This window comes from Chrysoperla carnea, chromosome 2 (genome assembly GCF_905475395.1).
Source record: "Chrysoperla carnea chromosome 2, inChrCarn1.1, whole genome shotgun sequence".
Lineage (NCBI taxonomy): Eukaryota > Metazoa > Arthropoda > Insecta > Neuroptera > Chrysopidae > Chrysoperla > Chrysoperla carnea.
Genome location: NC_058338.1, coordinates 21,984,868 through 21,996,545, shown reverse-complemented (window position 1 = coordinate 21,996,545; position 11,678 = coordinate 21,984,868). Strand labels below are relative to the sequence as shown.

General features: G+C 28.5%; 2 protein-coding genes across 2 annotated transcripts; one reads left to right on the top strand and one right to left on the bottom strand.

Annotated features, from left to right (window-relative positions):
- The first annotated feature begins 392 nt into the window (after positions 1–392).
- On the top strand, positions 393–4,107 carry LOC123292543 (retinaldehyde-binding protein 1-like). The gene is made up of 5 exons (XM_044873257.1): positions 393–525; positions 1,700–1,802; positions 1,942–2,191; positions 2,882–3,095; positions 3,956–4,107. Exons 1-5 carry the CDS (start codon positions 393–395, stop codon positions 4,105–4,107), a joined length of 852 nt encoding a protein of 283 aa, XP_044729192.1.
- A 6,199-nt stretch (positions 4,108–10,306) lies between these two features.
- LOC123292542 lies at positions 10,307–11,366 on the bottom strand. The gene is made up of 3 exons (XM_044873255.1): positions 11,282–11,366; positions 10,660–11,139; positions 10,307–10,536 (listed from the first exon to the last, which is right to left on the bottom strand). Exons 2-3 carry the CDS (start codon positions 11,129–11,131, stop codon positions 10,307–10,309), a joined length of 702 nt encoding a protein of 233 aa, XP_044729190.1. The 5' UTR covers positions 11,132–11,139; positions 11,282–11,366.
- Between the last annotated feature and the right edge of the window lie 312 nt (positions 11,367–11,678).

Below are 11,678 nucleotides of genomic sequence, written 5' to 3'. Positions count from 1 at the left end.
TTGTCTGTCTGTCAACACGATAACTCAAAAAAGATATCAAGTTCAAATTATCAAGTTATAAAAATCAAAAAATCAAACGAACACATTTGTAAACACTCAGGCATTAATCTAAGTAGTGTTAGTAAATTATACCGGCTATGACGACCATAAGACGTAAAGATTAAAAATTTTAATTTTCGGACTTATTTGATACAATTACTTCCCTAAAATGTGAGAAATTTTATTTACAAAAAATACTTAAAAAATAATACAAGGTTGAATAAATTATTCAAATATAAACTGCATTAAAACACGATTCATAAATTTCATAGCATTACGAATTAATCATTTATCAAAACGAGTTACCTAACTGTAATAGTAAGATATATTTTGATAAAATATAAACAATAAACATGGATCAAGCACTACAATCAAATCGATTAAGTGTACTAAAATATTGCAATTTAAGTGAAAAAGATATTGAAAGTGATGTCGATATAGTTTTATCATCAGTTAAACAATTACCGCATTTTCCAAAATTCAAAGGTAAATAGATTCTTAAAGTGTTAGACTGGGTCATTTTTTTTATTCTGAAGAAGTTTATTTTTTTTTCTCATCTAAACTATAATCGTAGTGTTTTATCTTTTTTATTTATTATCTCCTGCCATTTAAGCGACTGTATTGGTTTTTTTTAAGATATCACTAGATTGACAAATCTTGTTTTCTAGAACATTTGATGTTCGAAATACATAAAAATGACGGCTATTCGTGACCATTACAGTGCTTTCTATTGTATCATTAAATCGCGAATAATATTAAAGTTTCAAGGTAATAATTTTAAAAGTCAAAGCGTTAACTGAAAGGAAATTTTCTGAAAAGATAAAATTCAACCAGCTTTTTGGGTGAAACAAGTTAATAAAGAAAATTAAAATTCTAAAAAATAATCAATATTAGAAAAAGTTAAAATATTAATCAATATTAGAAAGTTATTCCAATTTTCAATATGAGCGTAATTTTTGTTTCACCACGTAAAATAATTAGTAAAATATTTTGCGGTAATGAATGGTAGCTATAATACGGACTATTCTTAAAAACACCATGGTATTTGGGAAGTAATTGGGCCTTACTCTGTAACAAAAATCAGACCAAATAGAAGTAATTTTAAATGTAAAATACAAGAAGCGAATAACGTCATTTGGCACGTTTATTGTAGTTTTAAGGTTGATCGAATAGTACCTACACTGCGTTTTAAAATTAATTATAACAACTATGGCAGAACAATAACAACTGCAGAACAGTTTGCTACATTAACTTGACACCGACCCAAAAATAACAATAATGGTAACAACATTATTTTTTTAACCTTTTAACCTTCTCCTTTTTTGAAATCAGTTAAAAATCTGTAAAACTATTTTTTATTCAAAATATCGGAATTTATTTCGTGAATATCCATATTTCTATCATCTAGTTCCTTGAACATTGGAAACAATTCTCCACTTTTATTTTTATTTTGGAGATGAATAAGTTATAATGTTTTCTTCAGGAACGAATCCCATTAGTTATGTAGCGTTATTGTGAAATATCGATTCAAAGTTTCTATAGGTGTATATTATTTGAAACAAAAAAATTTATGTTTTTGTTTTTAGATGAAAAAGCGTTGAGAAAAAAAATTGAAGCCTATCTCGTTTTCAATAAATTTCATATTGAAAAAACTAAAAAGAAGTTGGATTTGTCTTATGCTTAATAAGAAAAAATATTTATCCTGAATTTTTTGATAATTGGGATCTGTGTAGTCCTGAATTTGTAAATACACTAGATGTTTGGTAATTATTTGTTTCATATAATTCTCTTTATTTATTTTCCCAATTTACTAGCGGAATATGAAGATCCTAAAAGAGAGCAATTTTAAAACAGTTTAATTTATATTAAAAATTAAAGAAATTTTTTAAATTATTGTTCTAGTCGAATTATACCACTTCCACGTCTCACAACAGAATTAGATCGCATCTCTGTGATAGAAGTAACAGATAAATTATCTGACATTTACGATCCAATTACACATGCAAAGATATGTCTAATGGGCTGGGAAACTCGATTTCAATACGATTATAATGTACGAGAGATTCTAGTAATTGATGCCTCAAAAGTTAATATGACTTTGATAAAAAAGTTAACACCATCTTTGATCAAAAAAGGCTTTGATGTTGGTATTGTAAGTATTTGTATAAATTCGCTCATTACTCGTAATATTCCTGAATATATTAAAAAAATTTCAGCTCGATATTTATTTTTGTTTTTGTGTTATCGTGCTTATGGACAGACGGGAAAACGGAAACGAACTAATTAGGTTATTTTTATTTTAAACTCAATATTCTCTAATATATACAGGTTATAAAAAAATACAAGTGAGAATAAGTCAATCGTTAAAAAACCCTGTATACACAGTCTTAAAGATTTTCCTAAATTTCATTTTCTCCTAAAATTTCGAAAATTTTGCTAGGATTTTTTTTTTCACACCTAATTTTTTCACACCGGAACTAAAAGATAAAGTAAAATAAGATAAAACACCTCTGTTTTTAACAGAGGTGTTTTTAACACAGTTATAATACTTCACGCTATTTCCTATATACCTCTGATCTTTATTATTAAGCTTAAATTGATTGCTTTTACGCCATTCGAGTCAATTTTTTTTCGTTTTTCCCTGGACTTCATTGTCAAAAATTACGATTTTGAGCAACAATTTTCATTGTTTTAATGTTTTTCGACTTTTTAAGGATAACGGTATGTAGAAAAAAAAAGTTATGAACGAAAAAAAATACAAGTTATGAACAAAAACAAAACAGAGAGTTGTATTTTTGATACTAAACAACTCCACAATATCCATAATAATTTTCTTTTACAGAAAGGTTATAGCCTTCGACTTGCTGGAGCACACGTTCTGTATCCACCAAGTGGTCTCTCCATTATATTAAGTATTGTAAAAGTTATAATGAAACCAAAATTATACGAACGAATTTATTTACATAACAATTTAGAATCGTTGCATAAAGTAGTTCCTAAAGAATTGTTACCAAAAAATTATGGTGGTGATTTCCCTGACAGCCAAACATTATCAGGTATGACAAAATTATATTTTTTTTGTATAAACTGTGATTTTACAATTTGGGCATGAAAGATGGGTTTTATTTGCTTTAAAAGTGTTCCAGGAGTCATACAGTTTTAATAAACTTTTACATATTACTTTATTGCCTTCGTATATACTTAGACAAAGTTTTAGCAGAATCGATTCACAGATGGAAATTTAGTGCGTGAAAAACAGTGAGACTTTCTGAAATTATGAAGAATTCTTAAGAATACAGCATGGATAAAAAAATCTAGCGAGGAATATTTCTCTTCAGTTCAAATTTTATATATATTTTATTGTTTCAAAACTAGTTGAAAAACTTAACAAGCATTTTTGTCATTGCCCAAGGGCGACGTTTTGTGTAAATCCAGCCCTGCCTGGAGCACTCTTGAAGGCAAAGTAATTATGCTTTAAAGTGTACGCCCGTGAATCGATATTAGCTGAGGCTTAGCATCGATTTCAAAGCGTGAATTCTCAAAAAGAAATTATTGATTGGAGTTGGTACTTTAAAATTATTTTTAATTTGTTTGTCAGTTCTATTTGCTATGATAGAAAAATGATAAACATAAGTAAAAAAAAATTGCTGATATGTTATTACGAAAACTTTTACACAGTCTCGTCTCGGCTTAGAGCTTTTATTCCTCTTATTAGTCCTTGAGAATCTTTTATTTGATACTTAACATATTTTATACTTAGTATTATCCAAAATGAAATGGGTCGCTGCGAGGAAACTTTCGAATCCATACATTGACTAGTACACATTAAAGACATACGAGCGCTGTTTAAAATCCAAACCATCTATTTGCAGAGAAAAATTAATGACATATTTTAAAATAATATGTTTTATTTTAGATCAATGGTATAATATACTGAGAAATAATCGTCTAAGTTTAATGGAAGAATCTCAAAGGCGTACTGATGAATCCAAGCGAAATGTTAAATTAAATGACGATGAATTTTTTGGACCGATGCATGGATCATTTAAAAAATTGGAATTTGACTGATATTTTTTTGTTACGTATTCCATTGCTAAGAGTTTCCTTAATAAATGTTTTGATAATTTTTTTTTTTTTTTTGTTATACTATTTACCTACTAAAGAGAAATTTTATCAAACTTTGGACATCAAATGAATATATAACTTATGATCAAATATTTCAAATCTTTTTTCCATCTAGTCCAAAATACACAGGTTCAATGCCGTTTTCTAATTAGTAGATTTCTTAACTAAGACCTTGAACTGATCAAACTCTGATACTTAAATTACTGTAATAAAAATTGCATTTACTGAGCTCAAAAAGATGAACACAGTACGTATTAGAGCTAAAATTGCCTAGAAAGGAAGTTGGAATGAAAATATGGAAAAGGAAGTTTTTATTGATACTATAGATCAATAGAATCGAATCGAATAATCGGATAATGTTATGATCGAATCGAAGATAAAATTCGTTGCCTCTAAACATGGGGTTTTAATTTTTATGTTATTAGTGAAACGTGAGAATTAATTGTGATGTGCAACATTTTAATAAACCATCGTGTTTTTCGAAGAAATATAATTAAACGCAATAAAGTTTTTTTATTTTCACTATACATACAAAACATTTTTGTTAGGAAATAACTAATTATTTTTCTCAATAACCTTTAATTAACTTTATGGATGGTCGTATAATAATTAAATTGTATACAAGGTGTATATAGCGTTTCAGGCCATGATCAACAATACCATTAACAAAACGGCTGGTTTTTACCGTTTTTGACCCGCTCAAAATCAGATCAACGCCCGCGCTACCATTTGTAGCTCTTATATTTACGAATTTGTAGCTCTTATATTTCCACATATTCTATTTGCAAATATGGTATCTCTATGACGTTTCATTTTCATTCACTCAAACAAAATATTGTTTATTCGATACAAAATATTTAATAAAACAGCCAACCCTCCGATGACCATTAATAAAAACTCTAAAACAATACACATAAAAAACAATAACATATATTTAATAAAAAGTAACAATGATTTATTAACCAACCCCAAAGGTAGCATATTTGGAAAAATACACACTGTATTCAAAAAACAAATAATTATCAATAAAAATAAAAGTGAAAAAAAAAAATATTTCAACAAAAAAATAATAATAGCATCAAAATTTTCAAATATACAACTTTATTGCTACAAACCACCTATACTTGGATTTTTGTTTGTACCTACATAGTGTAACGGTTGATTCATGTGGTGGGGTGCATTTTTCTAAAATAAACAAAAGTTAAAAATCAATGAAATTAAACGATTGACTGAGTAAATTGTTGAAATACCCAGTATAGATAATGATGAATATCAGTGCTTGTATTATTTTTAATAAATTTGAAGTTTAAATAAAACATTTACGGCGACGAGCGGACTCTTATGGAAGCTACCAACAAATTTTCAACTCTCTATTTTTTATAGCTTTGGCGAAAATGAACACCAAAATTGTGCTCTAATTTGTTCCTTCACTGTAAAACAATGATATCTACGAAAAAATGTTTCAAACAAAAGTTGTTTATTTTTTTATTTAAACTTTTGTTCTATAAAGAACATTTAAACTTTTGTTCTATCTGTTACGGTTTACAACATGGGTACTCATTTTGAGTACGCTGTAAAACTTCAAAGCCAAGGACAGTTTTGAAATTTATTTGCATTTCTCAAAGACATTCTTGCAATTCTAACACTTTATGAACTGCTTATAACATATACGTAAGATCCAGTGCCAAGAGTAAAATTAATATCAATAAACATATATATATACCTTGGTTCGTTCTCTAATTTCTCGACAGATTGATGTCTATGAATAAAAACAATGTTTAGTTACTAGCCACTCAATTTTAGAAATATTTTGTTCCTATTTAAAGGTAACCATGTTTATCTGGTTCCCAATGGATGCTGCTTCTCAGAGAAGAGGATGCTTGTAAGAGAAACTTTAACGTTTCAATCATATGATTGAATTTCTTAGAGCGAACTGTAAAGATTACACGTTGAAAAAGGCAATTTCAAGTAAAATAGAAGGGGGTGATTCTCGAAAAAAATTGACTATTTCAGAAATAACAGGGCTAGGTATTAATAGTGGCAATTTCAATTGAGATATTTAATAAAATTCTTCTATAGAATACATACATTTAAATTTTGATTTCTGGTATCTACACATTCCCCTATTATCAGGTTCTTGATTTTTGTCCTACACATAACGAAAATTTAAAACAAAATAAAAAAAAGTTAATGTCTGTGATTAATTAAATATTCCGTTTATGGCTTCATTTTACATTGTACGTATCATTTAGGTATTATATATGAAATAATAAATGAAGCTTATTATATTATTTAAAAAAATAAGAATTATTCTGAAATTAATTTTTTAGTACTTAAATTAATTAATTTATTTCCGTTTTAAATGTTATTTATACTGATTATTTAAACTATGTGACCAAAGAATAAGGTGACATTGTATTTATTTTGAAAATTCTTTATTAATTCTTCCAAATTAATTTTATCCCCTTCAAAGTAATCCCCTCCCGTTGCAATGCACTTATTCCAACGGATTTTCCAATCTTCGAAACACTGGTTATAGTCACTGTCCGAGATTGCCTTCAGTTCCGTCTTCACTGCGGCTTGAATCTCCTCTATCGTATCAAAACGGTGTCCCCAGAGCGATTTTTTGAGCTTGCTGAACAGCCAGAAGTCGCACGGCGCCAGATCAGGTGAATACGGGGATTGCGGAACGATGTGGGTTAAGTTTTTGACGAAATTATTACGAATTACGAGTCCAGTATGGGATGGTGCATTATCGTGGTGTAAAAACCATGAATTGTTTTTCCACAATTCCGGCCTTTTTAGGCGGATAGCGTTACGCAAATGACCAATAACATACAAATAATATTCCTTTTTGACTATTTGGCGGGGCGGAAGGAATTCATAATGCGCAACAAATGCGCGCAGTTTAAATTCAAATTTCACTTTAATTTTTTGTGACAGTATGTATGTATAGCTTTGTTTGTTAGATGACCATCTTATAAGTACTTATACACTTATACTTCATTTCAAAAAAAATCAAATCAGGCACTGTAAAACTAAATCAAATCAGGCACTGCACCCTATTGTCTTCTATCTCAGAGCTAGCGTGGCTCGTTTGGAATTTATTTTCCTTAACAACTGTATTGATTCCACTTAACGGAACTTTACTTCCCTAGGAAAAAATTATTTTAAAAACAAATATTTCTCTTAACATTTTGAAATTTACGATTTGATTTTCTGCACGAAGATTTAGCATCCGTTTATCAATAGAACATGTCACGAAAGAAGCACAATGCTTACATAATAAAATTAACTTTGATTTGTAGTTAAAAATGGATTGTTTGTAATTTGTTTTATAAAATTTTATATTTGTTTCAAAGATGAAAGGTATAACAGTATATGCAACTCTTATAACATTCGCGTATGATGAATTGCATATAAAATAAAAAGTACTAGATAGTTTTTTGTCTTCATTGAAATGTTAAGTGCAGTCAGTATAATATCGAAATCCTTAAAGCTGTGAAATGCATAACATTGTTGGTGTCAATGAGCTTACATTGTCATTGATAAACACATCAATACTAAATCGCTATGCTGCTTAATTATGCTTAAAATAAAAACTATTTTACCGATGATAATTCTTGTATGTAAGGCGTTCTCTTTGATAGTACACACAAACTTCAATTTTTCGAATATTTATTTGATATTGTTTTGACTAACTTATATAAACGGAAATGTTCTTTGTCAGAAAACTTGGAAGGTGTCAGGCAAGGGTCATACATGACTTACAAATTTGATTTGAAAACCACATGACTTTATATTTTGGACAATTATAAAGACTTTTTGACTTTTAAAACAAATTTTATCTTACCTAAAATAATATATATTTAGTGTATGTCTGTAATTAAGGCTTAAAATCGCGTTTTTTAAATGCGAGATAAAGTAAAGAATATCAAGAGTGCAAAAGTGTTTGGTACTATTCAAAATAAAACGCCATATAGTTTTCACAACAAATTTTTGACCAGAACCATAAAATAATCTTTATTTTCGTCAATAACGAATTTTCGACAAAAATTTGTACTTTATATTTTTTAAACGCTTATACATCGAAAACGGTGAGGCTAGATAAAAAATGTCAAGAATAAAAAATGCTGGTAATTGTTCCTAATTTAAAATACAATAGTAAAGTTCTTTAAATGTATAGTAAAGAAAATTAGGTAGTAGGGTACTTCTGTCCCATCCTATGGAGGAAAATCGAAAAAGCTCAAGTTCGTTTGTAAATAACTTTGTTGAGTTCCTACAATAAGGAAAACATTTTCCAGCGGCTCCTATTTAAAACTACTGACGAGTAGTCTATTCCTTGGTCAAATGCTTTATTTCCTACAGTTGCCCGAGAAAACGGTTTTGTATTTGTTATTTAAGGTTACAAAAATTCTATACTGAATTGCACTAATTCTTTCTGCTAAGGGTGAGGATATCCTCACTAGAGACTAGATCTAAATTCTAAAGCGACTCACTTTTCATCCAGAGGAATGAATATCCAAAAAATAAAAGTTTGTGTGGGCATCTGTACAAAGAGAACATATAATAATTTTCGTCGTTAAAAAAGTTGTTTTATTCTAAGCATAATTAAGTTCAATACCAAAAGCCGAGTATTACCGATCATGTCAACTTAACAGACAACTGAACATGAGTATAGCATGTACATTGCATACAAAAGTGGTTTTGTTTGAAACTTAAAAGGTTTGAAAAACTCTTTTACATATATGAAGGTTTCATTCACATTCATATCAACTGAGGATTGTTGTTATACTTGATACAACATTTCGGAAGGAAGTATATATTTTGATGATCGAGTTTGTTCATTCATAACTGCATATATTGAAGACGACATGTTATACACTAACACGTATCTGTTACATACTGAGAATGTAATAATTTATTTTGTTTGAAATATGTAATATCATCTGTATGTACCTATAACGGTTCAATATGGTTGGAACTATTTTAAGATATACCAGACGAGTACCTTATGATATTTCCCGTCGCAAATAAGTCAGGAATCGTTTCATTTTTCTCAAATGTTTGAGATTCATATCATCATTCCAAATGATAGAATTCAAATCATCATAACCTTTTTACTAGTGGAGTATTTAAACCAAATCTCCAGACAAAAATATAATGAAGGGATTTTTATGGCAAAAATTGATTCAAAAGTCTATTTAGATGCAAAAGTACCTTTTATTTGGCAATTTCAAATCCAATTATTTCATTTTCTACCTCAATTTTTTTAATTTTTTATTCATTTGAGCCACATTTTATCTTATCTTTGCTTGCTTTTGTTGCCACATAAGATGATTTTGGAATTAAAAATTACAAAGTTTTTCAGGAAAACTGCTTGCTCCTTTTTTTAACTTTTGTCTTAAGATAGCTTAATCTCTATCAATATCTTCGTTTTGAAAGCAAAGGCGCAAGTTCGTCCAAGATTTTTTCATAAACATATTAAAGAATATTTAAACTTTGATTTCTTAGAAAAAAAATTTTCCCCGGCAAAACCTGACTCGTAAACAAAAAGCTTTGAGTATAATAATAAATTTAAATTAACCTACCTTATTAAAAAATCGATTAGAAACAAAAGTTTAGCAACAGAGTAACAAACACACCCGCCATACAAACTGATGCACTTACTAACAAACTTTGGTACTTTATTTATTCCGCTCAAGGAATAGATTTTCAAAAATTGGATCTTAGTGCCTCTTTATTTTATGAAACACAAAATTTAGCCTATTATAGATAGGATGATTTAAAACATACAGTGCCAGATTTGGCTGACTAAACTAAATAAAAAGAAAATTTTGTTTTATACTTTTTGAATTTTATATTTTTAGGAGAACATGTGTTTCTTTAGCCATATATCCCAACAAGGATTATTGCACAAGAAAGGATTAACAAAGTGTGAAATACGATGAATTCATCTTAAGAATCTTAGACAGTTAAGTTCTCTGTTTTCAAAGAAAGTATTTATTATCAAAATATAACACAGAATTAATTAAAAGTAATAATTTTATAACATTTTTGGATGTCAAGTAAGGCTACAAAAAGAATTCTTGGATCCAAGTCAGTCCAAGTGAAGCATTGTTTTGAATGATTCCATTATGAATTAGCCAAGTTTAACGATAATGTTATTGTTACCATTGTTACATTCTTTCTCTACGTCATCTAAGCTGCCAAATATCGACATGTTTGAGTCAATAAAAACTTTATTTTTCTTAATTGTTTCACAAGGTAAATGCTTCAGATTTATTGCTGATAATTTTGTATTTGTTTTCAAAATATGATTAAGATCAATCTCTTCAATTGGATTATGTGATAATTCAATATATCGTAATTCTGTTAAATCGTCAAATAATTTTTTTGGTATAACTTTTAAATCATTTTCACTTAAATTAATAATTTCCAATTTTTTATTTGCTTTAAATGTTTTTGAGGATATTTTTGGAATTTCATTTTCACTTATATCTAAGAATTGTAAATTTGGAAAATCTTTTAACCAAATATTTGTTAACTCAGTATTTGTTGTTTTGTCCCATCGAACTTGATTGATTACAAGTGTTTTAACTTGTTCCAAATCACTGAATACACCATATTCGAATTGTTTTATAATAGATTTTTTAAATATGAATTTTTCTAAGTTCACTAACGGTTTAAATGCCCCTTGTTGGATATCTTGTATTCGTGCTGTGTCAAATATCAATTTCCTGACATTGTAAAAATCTTTGAAAGTCTCTTCAATTAACGTTAAGCCTTTGTCTTGTCCTTTGAAGACAATTTTTGTTATTGCCTTTCTAGTATCCGAATTTAAATTTGTATCACTGTCGATATTTAGACAAACGGCTGTTGGTCCTTCGATTGTACAATCTGATATTACAATTTGTATTATGACTGTACTAATGGCAATAATGAAGAATCTTTGACTGGAGTTCATTGTTGTATCTGAAAATATTGGATTTGTTGTAAATATTATAACAAATGTGTATAAAATTTAAATTTTGGGCGAGAATAAAAATGAGCAAAGGATTGCATAAATTAATAAAAACGCTAACATTAATAAATATTGATAGATATAAATGTTTACCTTAAATATACAAACAAGAAACGCAATTTTAATATTGATAACAATAATCGATCTAATGATGTATTGAAAATATTGAAAATGTTTGTACACAAGTCTAAGTGGAAAATTTGTGTGAATAGCTACCCAACCTCCATATCCAGGCTATGCAGGTATATGGTTATAAAGATTCCACGGCCGTTTTTATACCATGTATGTATGAAATATACATATAGTATATTAAATTTAGTCCCAGGTTTGTAACGCTTAAAAATATTGATGGTGCGAAAAAAATTTTGGTATAGGTGTTCATAAAATCACCTAATTAGTCCATTTTCGGTTATCTGTCTGTCCATCTGTGAACATGATAACTCAAAAAGGAAAAACGATATTAAGCTGAAATTTTTACAGCGCACTCAAG

Coding starts and splice junctions, on each gene's coding strand:
- LOC123292543 (XM_044873257.1), top strand. CDS start 393: ATGGATCAAGCACTACAATCAAATCGATTAAGTGTACTAAAATATTGC. Junction 526..1,699: donor GCATTTTCCAAAATTCAAAG/GTAAATAGATTC, acceptor AAAACTAAAAAG/AAGTTGGATTTGTCTTATGC. Junction 3,096..3,955: donor TGACAGCCAAACATTATCAG/GTATGACAAAAT, acceptor GTTTTATTTTAG/ATCAATGGTATAATATACTG.
- LOC123292542 (XM_044873255.1), bottom strand. CDS start 11,131: ATGAACTCCAGTCAAAGATTCTTCATTATTGCCATTAGTACAGTCATA. Junction 10,537..10,659: donor TTTACAATTCTTAGATATAA/GTGAAAATGAAA, acceptor ACGATTTAACAG/AATTACGATATATTGAATTA.